The sequence below is a fragment of the Balaenoptera borealis genome, assembly GCF_965194805.1.
Source record: "Balaenoptera borealis genome assembly, chromosome: 8".
Classification (NCBI taxonomy): domain Eukaryota; kingdom Metazoa; phylum Chordata; class Mammalia; order Artiodactyla; family Balaenopteridae; genus Balaenoptera; species Balaenoptera borealis.
The window spans coordinates 11,263,400-11,279,805 of NC_138865.1; the positions used below are offsets into that span (position 1 = coordinate 11,263,400).

At 48.3% G+C, this 16,406-nt stretch overlaps 1 protein-coding gene across 5 annotated transcripts in view; it reads right to left on the minus strand.

Annotated features, from left to right (window-relative positions):
* Window positions 1-16,406, minus strand: part of EPHX2 (epoxide hydrolase 2) — a 65,543-nt gene that overhangs the window by 5,052 nt on the left and 44,085 nt on the right. For 2 of the 5 annotated variants that reach the window (XM_082402796.1, XM_082402797.1), the window contains 4 exons: window positions 5,339-5,410; window positions 3,545-3,578; window positions 2,353-2,455; window positions 475-544 (listed from right to left, as the gene is read on the minus strand). In XM_082402796.1, the coding sequence (XP_082258922.1) occupies window positions 475-544; window positions 2,353-2,455; window positions 3,545-3,578; window positions 5,339-5,410 (279 nt within the window). Of the gene's footprint in view, window positions 1-474; window positions 545-2,352; window positions 2,456-3,541; window positions 3,579-5,338; window positions 5,411-16,406 lie in introns of those variants that run through there. The other 3 variants (XR_014247658.1, XR_014247659.1, XR_014247660.1) reach the window with 3 other exon arrangements.

A 16,406-nucleotide genomic window follows, 5' to 3' on the forward strand; every position in this document is an offset into this window, starting at 1 on the left:
GGGTCCCCATTACTCCCTTTGCAGACCCAGGGGTTGGAAACGTGGCTTCTGCTTGACAAACAAGGAAACTGAGACTTGGACTGACTCGGTCGAGGTGGCGCAGCCAGAGGTTAAAGCCCCGTCTCTCTGAGAGCACGTAATGTTCCTCTGTGAGCCAGGAGATTCATCCTTGTTACCTCTGGGAGTTAACTGGACCACCTGCGCCCTGAGCCGGGGCACCGCCGGGAGACCTAGGCCGTCCAGACCGCTGCTGCAGTCACCTGGCAGACCCCTGTCCCCACCCTCTCCCCACTCTCTGCCCTTCCAGGAGAAGCAGCAGCAAAAGAGGCCCTAAGAGGAAATCCTGCAGTGGAGGCACCTCCAAAAGCAGCCGGCCGGTCTGCCCACCCCGGGCTCTTACCCAGCAGCCTATCAGTTGGGTCCATGGATGCCCGAAGGGTGACTCGTCGGGGAGGAGAACAGCGCCGAACTCACCTTCCTTCCCAAGCCTTTGCAGCCCCACTGCCAGTTCCTTTCCATGTTTCGGTACCAGTTTAGAGGCCCCCTGGGAGGGGCGGACGAGGGAATAAAAAGAGGAAAGCTTTTAGTAGATGCTTGTGCTACAGACCCCACCAGCAACCCGCTCAGCATAGAGCCAGTCTTCCCAGGAAGAGCAAAGGCTCCTGCAGGGGGAAGAGGACAGAGCCCAGGATTCACAGCCCGGTGCCCTGCGTGCCTGCTGGGCTTTATCGAGCACGGCCTGGTGCAGGCACAGCGCGGGGCTGAGGGCTGGTGTTCTCTGAAGTGGGCATCCGGGGACACATAGAAGTCAGCCCTACAGGACTCTCCATTTTCTCCCGGGACTGTCTTGGAAGAGGTGGGGGAGCTTGATTTAGTGCCCTTACCATCCAGGGCCACTCCCCTGTCCCAGGGAGCCCACAGAAAAGGGCCACCGGGAGGTGCTTCCTCCTAATGTGACATCAGGAAGCGATGCCGCGGTGTCTCCTCCGGACAGGTAGGGTGGCTCCAGGACTGTACCTGGAGCATTCTCCCAATCCTCAGGTATGGAATGGGCTGGTGCTGTCCGGCCCTTGAGGCTTCCGGTGAAAGGGAGGGCCCGGAAAGACCTTGGACAAGCCACGTGCTCTTTGGGGACTTCTAATTTTCCCTCCTGTGCAAGGAGGGGTCAGATCGGATTGCCTATACGTTCCCTTCCAGAGAACCTCTGTCCCCCAGTCTGAGACTCTTAAATTGTCACCCACTTCAGGTGGGGGTGGGGGGAAGAAAGGAGATGCTTAGGGAAGGGTTGAATTTGTGATACTGGAGACACTGGGGTCTAAAGGCCACCACGGGTGTTCACGGCCAAGGTCGCCACACTGTGAACTTGTGGGCTGGGCTGACGAAGGCGGTCCTGCTGTTGGGCTCCTTCTGCGCCCCTGGGTCTGAGTGAAGGATGGGGGCATGAGGAGAGAGGAGGAGGATGGAAACGCGGTGACCTGCAGCGCCCTTGAAGGACTCACGAGCTTTGAAGATTTGCAATATGCAAATACTTGAAAGGACAAGCAGAAAAGGGGCTGTTAAGAGGGATTCTCAGTGATTTCAGGGCAGGGCCCTGAACCGCAGCATAAAAACAGACCTGAGGAAAAGGAACGAAGTCTGGCAGAGACCACAACATGGGCGAACCAGAGTGAAAGGAGCCACACACGAAGGACCACACAGCGTACGACTCCGTTTACGTGAAACGTCTGGAATAGGCAGCTCCAGGGGGACGGAGAGCAGACGGGGGAGTGACCAGAACCGGGAGCCCAGGGGAAGTGGGGGTGACCGTGAAAGGGAACAGAGCTGCTTTTTGGGAGATGAAAACACTCTAAAATGGATCGTGGCGCGATCCATAAAACGTATCGTGACGGCGCAGCTCCATGAAATGACTAAAAACCATTGAACTGTACCCTCTCAGAGGGTGAATTCTATGGTGTGTGAGTTAGAGCTCAGTAAAGCTGAGCCTATAACCACCGCCCCCACCACCGAGCATGTATGCAGTTTTTGAGGTTACGTGGGGTTCTGTGTTTTCCTGAAGTAAGAACTCAGAGCTGTCATCTGTTCCTCACAGAGGTCATCAATGAAAAAAAAGTTAAAAACATCTGCTCTGAAGGGGGCCCTAAGCATAAGGGAGAACAGCTGAACTCTCCAAACTCGAGCAGGCTGAGCGTCGTCAGATAATGAGTCTCCCGGCACTGGGGGCATTCAAGCAGAGGTTGGCCAGGCTTTCACTGGGACTGCGCTGGCCCTGGGCCTCACCCAGCACTGCAAGAGCAGAAGAGCCCCTGTCTGCCCACCTTCTCTCTCCTGTGTTCGGGGTGCTGTTCTCTTTACCTGAAACCAGACTTCTTGAACTGCTGAACATAGAACTGGATGTCCTCCTCGGTGACCATCTTGCTGAGGCTGGGCTCCTCTGGGGTATTCACAAAGAGTCCTCCTACAAAAAGCCACTTGTTTCCTCTCCCACCCTCTGGGTCAGGTGTCCAAGTTCCAACACCTCTGAGACCCTTCACCACCTCTCCTTCTTTCATTACTGCTCTCTGTCTCCCCAAGAGACTTGGGCTCCCGGAGGGCAATGGCTCTGACTCGTGCGTTTGGATACCTGCCCCTGCCTCACACCAAGTGTGTGCTCAAAACTTTTGAGGAATGAAGGACTGAACGATTGATTACATGAATAAGTAAAGAGGTGGAAGGAGGGAAGGGAGAGGTGCTCCTGACCAGTGAGAGGAGTATGGTCTTTAGGCTTGGAGGAGTTTAACCCCAGCCTGGCCACTCTGGGCAAATTTTGTAACTCTTCTGAGACCCATTTTCCTCATCTGTAGAATAGAGATAATAGAGTTTTTACGGATGTCACGAGAAATATAAACAATAATACTAAAGGGGGCTAGCTCAGTGTCTGATGCACACAGTAGGTGCTCAAATAAGTGACAGCAATCATTATTATTAATAAAAATACAAGGTAATGATGGCAAAGTCACAGGCTTGGGGTCAAACAAGGTTCTGTGGGAACAGTGCCGGGTCCAGGAGTCAAGGGGATGAGCGCCAGTCTGCTCCCGGCTCTGGCTCCTCACTTATATCCACACTGGGAGGGAGAACAGGGGCTGTCCTCACGGGATGGAACTGAGCCTGATGGAGGGGAGGCCAGGGCACTAAGACAGAGGAGACCTGGCTGGGGGTCTGGCCTGATTTCCGCTCTGCCTGCACCAGGTGACCCTGCAGAGGTCAGTTCCTATCCTGGGTCTCTGTCCTAATCAGTAGAGGGTGGATCTGCCCTGAAGAGCTCTGAGAGTCCTCCAAGCTCTTACTGTTTAAGATCTTGAATCCAAAACTTCATGGGGGAGAGGAAGCCAAGGCTGTGTGGTCAGCCCAGGGTTAGGGTGAGTGCGATTCACCAGCAGGGATCTATGTTAAGCAAGTCTGGGCTTAACTAGTTCAGGGCTGGCAGATGGAGAAACGCTCATTTAACGTTTGGCTGGTTCCCATCATGGCCCTCCTGTCTCCATTCCCTCCTGAGAATGTCTCTTACCCATTTCACAGACTCTGTTCGTGGTGAGAAAAGTCTGGAGGGAGAAAAGTTAGAAAGGATGTCATGGGTCAAGCAAAGGAAATATGTAGGAACGGGGCATCTAAAAACCCTACAAGTGCCAGCAGACTGTACAAACATGCTAAATGCCCAAGAGAGCTAGGCGGGTCCTGAGTGGTCAGAGCAGAGGCAGCTCACAACCAAGCTCCAAGGCCAAGACTGCTCCTGGGTGCTTGCGGGTCTTGGGAATGCAAGGACTTGGGTGTATCAACCAGTGGGAGCAAGAGATGAGACCTTAGGTCACATGCGAAGGTAAAAATGAGATCCTCCCCACTCCTCCACGGTGAATCCAGTCAATCTGGGGTCCTCAGTTAAAGGGTGAACTAGAAAAAACCCACTCACCATGACAGAGAGATGTCAAAGGAGTTGGACCATTCAGTTTGGTACTAAGAGGAAACCAAAAAAAGCTCCCCTAGGAATTCATAGCCATAAGCCTGCCTTCACACGTGTTTCGGTTTGAATCCACACTACGAGATCTGGAAACCCCAGCTAAGTGAAGTAAACAACAACAGCAAAAGTGAGCTTGGGCTGGTAATGCCACCAGAAGGCCTGGCAGGAGAAGCAAATGCTAAACCACCCAGGAGGGCCATTTCCTCCATTTCAGCTGAAGCAGGTTGGAGGAGAGTTAAGTGCTGCTGAAGATGAGCTCACAAACCCAAATTACAGAGCTCTCTCACTACCCTGCCCCACACCCTGCACATATACACTAAAGCCCCATTGCAGGAGACAGCAAACATAGCAAACAGTAAAACAAGACTCTCCAAGAATACCAAATAATAGAACTTGCACAGAGTGAGAATGAAAAATGAGTATGCTTAAAATGATTAAAGACAAAAGAAGGAACTGAACAACAAGAATAGAACAAAACTCTATTGAAAGAGATCAGAATGCTTTGAAAAAGAACCAAATGCAACTTTCAAAAATAAAGATGGGCTAAACTGCAGATCAGACATGACTAAAAGACAAATAATACACCAGAAGGTAGACCTGAGACCAATTTCTTACAAGCAATGACAGAAGCTTCTAGAAGAAAATAATTGTCAACCTAGAACGCTATACTCAGATAAACTGTTCTTTGGGATTGAAAGCAAAATAAAGATATTTTCAGGCCAAAAAATTATGAGTTTACTGCTAACAGACTCTTACTGAGAAAACTACAAAAGAAGGTACTTCAGGAAGAAAGAAATTTGAACTCAGTATAAAAGAGTGAGGTGCCAGAAGTGGTCAGCAAAGAAACTGGCAAAAATCAGGCCATCTAAGTAGGCACGGACCAGATAAAGCAACAGCAACAGTGACTCCTAACACGTAAGACAGGAGGGTGTTAGACAGGGGTTACTGCGTTAAAGCATTCTAGGCTCCTGTGGTTGTTCAAGAAAAGGGTTAGAAGCATCAATTCATTCTGCACTTTGATAAGCAATTATCCATATGAAAATGGTAATGGTAATAACAGCAGAATTTCTAAACTGTCACCATTATAATCCTTCTTTGATCTGGGTTTCAAAGCCCTACTGGTGTGTGACAGTGAGGACAGGACCTTTCCCCATTAATGAAGCGACCAGTGGAGTGACGACCCTAACTGCCCTAACTACAGAAGTCAAAGAAAAGAAGGCAAGGTGCTTATTCCCAGACCCTGACATCCCCTATCCCCCCATCCTCCCAGGGAAGCCATCTGGGGACCTGCACCCCTGCAGCTCCCCCTTCCTGCTCACCCCCCACCCTGCCCCCCACACCCCTCACCTCATCACTTGCTCTGAAGAAGCTTCTGAAAGTCCGATTCAGGTTTTGTTCCAGTTCAACCTCCGCCACTCCCTAGAACAACCAAGAAAGTAAAATGAAGGACTCAGCAGAGATCTTGGAAACTGATCTGACCCAAAGCCAGAAGCCCCCAGCCTCTGTCCCATCCAGCCCAAGTCTCATTAGAAATGCATGAATTTGGGCTTCCCCGGTGGCGCAGTGGTTGAGAATCTGCCTGCCAATGCAGGGGACACGGGTTCGAGCCCTGGTCTGGGAGGATCCCACATGCCGCGGAGCAACTAGGCCTGTGAGCCACAACTACTGAGCCTGTGCATCTGGAGCCTGTGCTCCGCAACGGGAGAGGCCGCGACAGTGAGAGGCCCGCGCACCGCGATGAAGGGTGGCCCCCGCTTGCCGCAACTGGAGAGAGCCCTTGTGCAGAAACGAAGACCCAACACAGCCATAAATAAATAAATTTAAAAATAAAAAATAAGAAAATAAAGGCAGGAAAAAAAATTAAAAAAAAGAAATGCATGAATTTGAATTTTCATATTGAAACACGTTTTTTTTTTTATTTTAAAAAAAGGTTTGAATAAAATATGAGATGCTCACAGTGGTCCCCTCCACCCTGCCCCGCACTGGGGAGGTGGGTTTATGGCTGCTGCTTTCTTTTCTGTTTATCTAAATCCCTACAGTGGGAATGTATTACTTATAATAATCACTTTATATTATAGGCTGGGGAGCCTATAATAGTAAGAGTATGGAAGTGTATGGTGGTCCATTCTGGCTGCTATAACACAATACCATAGATCGGGTGGCTTATAAACTCAGACGTTTATTTCTCACAGTTCTGTGGGCTGGGCAGTCCAAGATCAAGGCATCAGCAGATTCAGGATCTAGTGACAGTTTGTTTCTTGGTTCATAGATGGTCATCTTCTCACTGTGTCCTCACATGGAGGAAAGCACAAGAGAGCTCTCTGGAGTTTCTTCTAAAGGGCACTAATCCCATTCATGAGGGCTCTACCCTCAAGACCTAATCATCTCCTTGAGGGCCCACCTCCTAATACCATCACATCAGGGTTAGGATTTCAACACACGAATTTGGGGGGCTCACAAACACTCAGTCTAGAGCACAGTGCCGGCCTACTTTCTTCTCCTCCTTTCCAACTGCTCACCTGAACCAGCTAAACTGAGTTGCAGGATGTTTTCTGAATGGGTGCACCCCTCACAGAGCCTTTCATGTCCTCTCCATGGTCCACCCTGAGAGCAGGCAAGCTCCTACTCATCTTCTTCCCCAGGGCATCTGTGACTGGTCCCGGATGGAGCAGAGGCTGAATGTATGTTTGTTCCTTTCCTCCAAGTAATGTTCCCGCAGAGAAGGGTCCGGTAAGCCAGGTCAGCAAAGCGTTCTGGTGGCCAGCGGCCCTCAGACCCTGCACACTTTAAGAGGTCCTGCTACCCTGCACTCATTTGTTCTGCATATTGCACGTCATGAGAGCTCTGGATCTACGAGACAGCAGCACTGCAGGCAAGGAAACATTTATCATCAAGCAGTGCTGGATCTGCAGTTCGAGATTTTCTGAAGAAAGCAATGCCGGCATGTTAATTACAATCCCCTCACATGTGTAAGATTCCATTATGACGGAGAATCAATCGTGGCCTTCAGTTATGTGATGAATGTCGAGGCGAGAAACAGCCATGGAAGGCAGTACATTTTACGCGCTCAATAAACGCCCTGCATGTTGCCACGGGTCATCATTCTTATTTACTGAGAGCAGTCCCTAGCTGCTGTTCATGAGCTTGTGATGTGTCTCAGTGTGTGGAGGAATCTCCACGAGTCCAGAGGTCTGGACTGGCTGCAGAGCTCAAATAGTATTTAGAAGAGCAAATGAATGTCAAAAGGGTCAATAAAAAATCAAAGAGAGCCCAAAGGTAAATAAGTCTCTCCACCCACGTGAAAGCGTGTCAGGTCAACAGGGATGAAGAGGACAAAGGTGAGGGCCAGAAAGGGGAGAAGATAAGAGCATTTGTACTCTGGTTGTGTGCCCTGCTGATACCATCGGACGCTGTGTAATTCATAAAAGGTGATACCCTATTTTTAAGTCCCACAGACCAATGACAAGCTTCCCACCAGTCCAGCTGGATAGGGCTCCTCCCTTTGTGCTCCTGATCACAGGAATTAAAGGATGAACTTCGGAATCCAACAAACAAGCTTCCAAGCTCCACTACTACTACTTATTAACTGGGCAACTTAATCTTCCAGAGCCTCAGTTTCCTCATCTATAAAATGGGAGTTTTGTAAGGATGATAGGCAATCATGCCTGTTTCTGACCATGCCTGGTAGATACATAGGAGGGAGGCCAATAAATGGTGACTGTTGTTATTATTATTATCTCCATCGTTAAAGTTATCTAGTTGCATGAGAATTGTCTATTTTTGGATCTGGTCCCCTCACAAGCCTGTGAATTTCTTAGGGACACACACTGTATCTTACTCATATTTTTATTCCCACTGTGATAGCATGGTCATAGCAGGTACCCAACACAGGCTAGAAGGTTGGGAAGAAGAGAGGGGGAAAAAAAGGAAAGAATGTGAGATAAAGACTGTGGTGGGGGTGACTTCTAAATGATCACGTGGATTGTGGCTTTTATTTTCTTGCCCTCCATTGCAAGCTCACATTCGTCAAAGAGGGTGTGAAATAAAATCCAAATTTTATGGCAGGACAAGAAAAATTTAAACAAAAATTTTTTTCTCTGCCCTTTAGCCTCCTTTCTCCCCTCTCCTGTGCACTGTGTATCTACATTATGCATCAACCAAGCCTCCCGCATCAGTAGAAATACCTGCTCAACCATGAAGAGCAATACTCTCCCAGCATCAACAAGACAACTCCTTAAAAGATAACATTCCTTCCTGATGTTGTAAGGGGCCACGATGGGCCATGACCCACTACTTGCTAGATTGTGTAAACTGTCAATAATACATCATTTAACACACAGCCCTCTGTCTCAAAACATGTAACTGCGGGGTTTTTTTTTTTTTTTTGGTTTTTTTTAAAATGTACCTTTCTAATTATGTTTGGGTTACCTAGTATTTTTATAAATTTATTTATTTATTTATTTGTGGCTGTGTTGGGTCTTCGTTTCTGTGCAAGGGCTTTCTCCAGTTGCAGCAAGCGGGGGCCACTCTTCATCGCGGTGTGCGGGCCTCTCACTATCGCGGCCTCTCTTGTTGCGGAGCACAGGCTCCAGACGCGCAGGCTCAGTAGCTGTGGCTCACGGGCCTAGTTGCTCCGCGGCATGTGGGATCTTCCCAGACCAGGGCTCGAACCCGTGTCCCCTGCGTTGGCAGGCAGATTCTCAACCACTGCGACACCAGGGAAGCCCCTTTGACTGCGTTTTGACCTCGAACAGGCAGAACTTTCTGAGCGGCTGTCCCTGGGTTATAGTCCTCAGTTCGGCTTGAACAAAATTTTCCGTTTCTGTCTTAGATCGATGGATTAATTTTTTTCGTCGCAAAGGTAATTCACCTCCAGCTTGAGGTGGCGGGGAGCAGTAAACCTACAGAACTCTGCTCAATGTTATGTGGCAGCCTGGATGGGAGGGGAGTCTGGGGGAGAATGGATACACGTACATGTGTGGCGGAGTCGCTTTGCTGTGCACCTGAAACTATCGCAACACTGTTAATTGGCTATACTCCAATATAAAGTAAAAAGTTAAAAAAAAATTAATGAGTCTGCTCTACTATTACCCCAAAGCTGTCACCTGGGCAGGCAACTGAAGACAGCTCTAGGTTCTAAGGAAAAACTCCTAGAACAAAGCCTTTGGAATTCCATGAATCCTGGAGCTTTGTCTCAGAAGACTCTGGGGCTGTTTAAGGAGAAAGACTTCCTAAGAGTCAACGTAGAGCTCATGAAGGACTTGAAGTATAAGAAACCAACCTTGGGGCTTCCCTGGTGGTGCAGTGGTTAAGAATCCGCCTGCCAATGCAGGGGACACGGGTTTGAGCCCTGGTCTGGGAAGATCCCACATGCCACGGAGCAACTGGGCCCGTGAGCCACAACTACTGAGCCTGTGCTCTAGAGCCCGCGAGCCACAACTACTGAGCCCGTGCACCACAACTACTGAAGCCCGTGCGCCTAGAACCCGTGCTCCACAACAAGAGAAGCCACCACAATGAGAAGCCTGTGCACTGCAACGAAGACCCAATGCAGCCAAAAATAAATAAATAAATAAAAAAGAAATCGACCTTGGAGAATTCGTCAGAATCTCTTGGCCTCGTTTACTAAAACCAGCCACCTCTTCTCTACTCCTCTATTTTAAACTTGAAATCACAGAAACTTATAGCTAGGAGGAAACTTCTAACTCTCTTCTCCTGTGTTTCCAAGGCTTCCAGATCAATCTCTATAGCTTCGTCCTGACTCCAACTCCAATATTTCCAAGTGTCTGATAAACATGTCCATGTGGATATCTTATCGCATTCCTCAATGTGATCATTAAAATTCACTTTAAAAATTAATAAAGGAAATGCAGTGTTTGATGAATCATGTTTTTTCATTCAGACTCCAAAGTCACACCCCACCACAGTGGGTTGAACAATGGACCCCCAAGAAGATACGTCCAAGACTGAACGCCCAGTACCTGTGAATGTGACCTTATTTGAAAATAGGGTCCTTGTGATGTAATTGAGTTCGGCTCTCCAGATGAGGAATGAACCTACAAATCAAGGAGGGTCAAGGGTTTCCGGCAACCACCAAAGCTAGGAGAGATGCATGGAGTGGGGTGGGCGCCTCCCTCTGAGCCCCTGGAAGGAACCAAACCGGCTAACACCCTGATTTCAGATTTTTTTAAATGTCTGTTGTTTTAAGAGTTTGCATCTGTTACAGCAGCCCTAGGAAAATAACCCACCCCCTCAAGAAGTCTCTTGATTTGAGCGGTGGGTGAGGAGGGAAAGGGATAAGGGTCTACATAACCTCCGGGTTCAGTGCGGTCAGGCACCCACCTAGCAGCCGGGTGACAGGTGTGCCGACACAGGTGGGGGATCCGGAGGTTCCCAGGATCCAAAAAACCCGGACTTCTCTTCACCCCCCACCTCAGTTTACTCTCCATGTCCATCCTCAGCTCAGTGTCAGAGGAGCCCCAGAAAGAACTTGGAAGAAGACTAAGTTCTGCCCAGACTTTTTACCCAGAGCGCTGGCGGGGGTGGCATTCTCAGTTAGTCACCTCATCTGCCGGGGAGGTGCCCGCAGCTGACACTTCTGTTCTTGCCAAGATGTAGAACAGGTGTGCTGCAGAAGGGGCACTTCATTGGGTCTATTGTTTCATGGCAAAGACAGTGGGGACAGCCACTTAAATAACAGCTTAGCATAGCTCGGGCAGCATCCGGCCCTTGATGGTTCACAGCACGAGACGCTTCTCCGAGGGAAGACAGAGCATCCCTTTAATCAGTGGGCTGGGGACAGCTACTCCATTTCCTAATCTGTCTACCTTGATAACACTTACTTGAATTCCTCTGATACTCTGGGGCAGAGTTCTCTCAAAATAGGCCAGAAAACATGGCTGGGGTGGTTATCCCTAGGGTGAAAGATGCCAGTGGATGGAGTCATCTAAAATCTGGGCAAAAAGAGAAAACTGTTTACTACTCTGCAGTTTGGCCAGGCAGATGAGAGGGCCTCGGAGGGGCTAGGTGAAGCCACCTTCCCTGTGTGGACTCTTTTGTTCTTCACAACAGCTCTGAGTTGGAAGGTCATCTCATGGACCAAGAGCCTCAGGTAGACACGTGACCTCGCTCCAAGCCAGAGGGAGTAGAAACGGCCAAGCTGGAAACGAGAGCTCCGGACTTTAAAGCCCTCACTATCTGGTTCTTTTCACTATAACAGAATACTACCCACTTGAGAAAACAAAAATAAAATGCCAAGAGTTTCTTCCACGGAAGGCACACAAACTAAAACCGTGATAGTTAAAGACTGGTGAATAAGGTAGCACGTGGTGACAGTTTCTTTTAAAATGTATTATTCAGCTGTGAAAAACAATCAAAATGATGTCCCTCAACAGAGGATTGGGTAAATAAATCATGGTCCATCCGTATTATGAGGCACCAAGCAGCCGTTAAAAAGAATGAGGTAAATCTATATGTACTGACGGGAAAATCTGTCCAAGGTCTAGTAAATGAAAAAGAATACGATTCCACTTGTATTAAAAAAAAAAAAAATACACACACACACACACACACACACACACACACTCATGTACAGACACACTTAAAAGCATATTTTTAAAACGTCTGGGAAATACTCATCAAACTACTCCTAGTAGCTAGTTCTACAGGAGTGAAGGGGGGATTTGACTTTTTATTTTACACAACTCAGTGTGGTTTTTTTTAAGTAGCAAGTATGAATTACCTAAAAAATAAATGATGTTAAGAAACCACCAGCTGTCTCTGTAGCTGGAGGAGTTACTGTGTTCTAGGGATTAAGGAAGACTCAACACCGTGAGGGAAAAGAAAATGATTTGTGGATGTCGAGGTAGCTCCCACCTCAAAACCACCTCTCTTAACTGCTACCTGTAATTTCCTTTCCCCACATTTTCTCTCTATCCCCTCGTTTCTCAGCTGGCTAAATACTTAAAAGTGAGTTTTGGTGCTTGAAATCTGCCTATAGTTACAGTTACACACACACACACACACACACACACACACACACACACACCCATGTGCACCATACAATCTTTCCCAAAGAAATAAAAATACAAATACACTGCTACAGAAAAATAAAGAGGAACCAGTGTCAGGGTTGGGAGAGGGCAGGGTTAATAGGATACACTAGACATGCGCCGATTTGGGGGGCAAAGGGGCTCTGAGATGTCCCCAGGCGAAGCAAGGACGTTAAGAATCCTAAGATTTAAAAAATGGAGCAGGTGGTGCTGAAATTATCCAGCTGATTCTATTTGTCTTTGTTGCCCAGAGCTGCCTCCTCTTCCCTTTCTTACTACACAGATGCAAAGGCCATGATCCCTTCTCTGAGAAGAAAATCACAGCTTTTGATCTGAGTTTCCACCAGACTCGGCAAATTCACAGGACAGGACAGTAAACGTTGGCCAAGCGTTCAAAGAGCTCAAGGAGCTGGATCTTAGCCTGGCGTTTGTCTAAGCCGCGCCTTGAGGCGCTCAGCAAACTTGAGCAAGAGGTGGAAGGGCTGGGGGCAGGAGTCTGGACCCCTGAGGGCTGCTCCTGGACACGGCCTCCAGGCTGGAGAGCGGTGGGGATGATGGGGTGGGGTGGGAGGAGGGACGGGAAGGAGGGGCTCCCAGTGCCCACCCCTGAATCAAAGAGTTGCTCTATGTTATGTTTTATTCATTGGCTTGAATTCAGCTTATGTTTAAAGCTATCATCTATGTGAAAACCATCCAACTACACCATCCTTTTTCTGATGAGGAAACTGAGTGCCATAGATAGGAAGGGACTTGGCCAGTCCGTTTCCTCACCAACAGGGAGCAGACAGGCTGGTGGGACCGCCCCCCCCCCCTCCCACCATGGTTTCTCCTTAAGACCCAGCTTGGTGCCCATCCGGACCAGCCCCAGTTGCTGGATTCACCCAACCGCTTCCTGGGAGCCTTTTAGTGGACAGATCACTAATTTGAATATCGAACATTTCCCTGCCAAGAGGTTTTATTCTAAGAACAAAACCATCCGCCAACAGCTACCACAGACCAATAAAGGTACCGATTTTTCCACAAAGACTGTAACAACCCCTGAAATGAAAATCCTTGCTCTACTAGGGCTGCAATTAAGTAAGCGTCTTTCCCCTGAGGTCCCTCCTTCCATCAAGACCTTGAGCTCATCCTGGTTTGCTCCTCCCCTCTCTGCTTCGATGCACAGAGCACACAAAGAAAGTCCAAACTCCCTCCAAAGTGTGGCTTAAGAGGAGGTGTGTGGGCTTGGAAGTCAAACAAGGCGAGGTCAACATCCTGACCCAGTCACGCACCTGATCTCAGGCTAGCGAGTGAGGCCCCCAGGGCCTCGGCTTGCTCAGCTGGAAAGATGGGAAAGAACGCCACATACTGTTGCGAACAGAACCACCTGGCCCAACAGGCACCCAAAAAGCAGTAGTTGCAACCCAAATGTCCATCAAGGGGGAGAACGGATGAACTAAACACTCACACAATGGGATATTATTCAGCCTTAAAAAAAAAAAAAAAAGGAAATTGATACATGATCCAACATGGATGAATCTGAGGACATCCTGCTAAGTGAAATAAGCCAGACACAAAAGAACAAATACTATATGATTCCACTTCTATGAGGTGCCTGCAGTAGTCAGATTCATAGAAACAGAAAGTAGGTGGGTGGTTGCCAGGGGCTGAGGGAGGGGAGGATGGGGAGTTAGTGTTTAATGAATAGAGTTTCAGCTCTGCAGGATGAAAAGAGTTCTAGAGATGGATGGGGTGATGGCTATACAGTAATGTGAATGCACTTAATGCCACTGAGCTGTACACTTAAACATGGTTAAGATGGGGCTTCCCAGGTGGCGCAGTGGTTGAGAATCTGCCTGCCAATGCAGGGGACACGGGTTCGAGCCCTGATCCGGGAGGATCCCACATGCCGCGGAGCAACTGGGCCCGTGAGGTACAACTACTGAGCCTGCGCGTCTGGAGCCCGTGCTCCGCAACAAGAGAGGCCGCGATAGTGAGAGGCCCGCGCACCGCGATGAAGGGTGGCCCCCGCTTGCCGCAACTGGAGAGAGCCCTTGTGCAGAAACGAAGACCCAACACAGCCAAAAATAAATATAAAAATAAATAAATTAATTAAAAAAAAAAAGACCTAAGGAAGAAATACATGGCGAATATCTTCTCTTTAAAAAAAAATGGTTAAGATGGTACGTTTTGTGTTATGTGTATTTTACCATAATTTAAAAAATAATAAAGAAAAATAATTTTTAATGAGCTGAATTCTGTTGATAAATACCCTAAATGTAGTTTGATCAAAGATAATACATAGTGAAACTAATACTTCCCTTTTTCTATCTCCTATAACTAATATAGCCTAAAAAAAATAAAAAGCAGTAATTCTCAAAGTATATAGTCTGGAGACCTTTGGGGAGCCCTAAGGTCCTTTCAGAGAATGCATGACAAAAAACTTTCATAACAATACTAACATGTTATATATCCTCTTTATTCTCATAAGCGTACAGTGGAGTTTTCCAGAGGCTCCAATAACATGTGACATCCCAACAGACTGAATGCAGAAGCAGATAGGAGAATCCATCTGTCTCTATTAAGCCAGACATAAAAGAGGTTCGAAAAATGTACAACAATGCTATAATTCTCACTAAATCTTTAAGGAAAATAAAGATTTTTAAAAAAATAAAAAGATGTTATTTATATCAACATGGGCACATTATCCTTTTTTAACGAATTGACAGTTTTAAATTTCAATATCTAGTATGGTAAATACCAGCAGATATAACCCACATGAACTAAAGCTCTTTGAGGCCCCTAATAATCTGTAAGAGTGCAGAGGGGGCCTGGGATCAGAAAATCAGAGAATCACTGTGATAAAGGGAACCCTACGAGATAGTCAATGCCCTGCGCGGTCCCCTCCAGCCACTCTTGACTGGAGCCAGCTGCCCAGAGGTCTCCAATTCACTGAGAAGGACGGCTGCCCGCCCATCACTACCTGGGAAGTGGCTGGATTACCCCTCTCCTTGGGGCTACGGTCATGTTTCTCAAGGTGTGGCTCCAGGACCTCACCAAAGAAATGTGAATCCTTTGGCCCCAACAAAAACCTACTGAATCTAAACTCTGGAGGTGGTGTCCAGGGATCTATGTCATAACTAGCCTTCCAGGTGATTCTGAAGCACACTGACATTTGAGGATCATCGGACTAGAGAGTCACAGAAATTGATTGAGAATCACAGAAGACAGTTGTCAGAGCTGGGAGGTTATGTGCACGGGGGTCACCTGGGGGACCTGGTTAAAATGCATATTCTCATTGGGCAGATCACAAAGGGGGTCGGTGAGTTTGCATTTCTAGCAAATTCCCAGGTGACACTGATGCTGCTGGCCGCCCCCTCCCCGACTCCGCACCTCACCTGAAAGCCCAGGGCCATCCAGTTCAGCACCTCTTAGCCTTTATCGAACTGCTAAGGTTCTGATGAAAGTTAGGGACTCTTCTTGGAAAAATGCATGCACCTATTAAACTCTGGGGGCAGTTTCCAGATGTTCCAGACCTTCTAAAGTTCACCTAAAGGATCACTGACTATTTTGTTACCCTCTCTTTCTCATCTCATGACATTTATCCCTGAGTTAAGGGGTTTCATAAGCATCTTCAGTCACTCGTCCCCTCAGGCTGGCAGCCCCTTCTCTCTCAGATCCCCCCACCCAAATCCTACTCACCTCCCTGGGTCCAGTTCAAATGCTCCTTCCTTTGCTAAAAGTTAACTGTGTTTTCTTGTGGGCTCCCAGAGTAAGCTGGACCTCCATTACAGTCCTTTCTGCTGCCTTATTCCCTCGGTGTCTGTTATGTGCCTGTCTCCCCAAGAATCGTTTAAGCCCTCAAAGGTCGTCACTCATCTCTAGATGTCCCCCGAAACCGGCACACAATAGATGGTGCATAGCTACTTGCTGGATGAACCAGTTCTTTACAATTGACACTAGTCAAAACATTTCTGACATTTCAACAGATTTGTCAGGCTCCAGCCCTCCCCCAAATTACGGGCCACCTCTGTTTTGCAGCAGATAGGAGTCTTCTTACGAATGTCCAATTCAAAAGGATGAGAAAGAAAATGGAAAAAAGAAGTGGAAGAGAGAGAAGCGGGCACACAACCCCACGCCCTCCCTCTCCCTCTGGATGCTCCACGTGCGGCACCACAGCAGCGGGAGCCAGAGTGTCAAGAGCCCGTCGTAACCTATCCACGGGGCCTGGGGGCTGGGCCGGGGCAGAAGGCAGGCAGGTGAGAGCAGCTCTGATGCACGGGGCACTCGAGGTGATGGCAGAGCCGGGCGGGGTGGCGTCCTCTGGGCACACAGAGGGCAGTGGGAGGGGGTTGGGTTTTGGGGGGTGGGGACCGAGCAGAGCC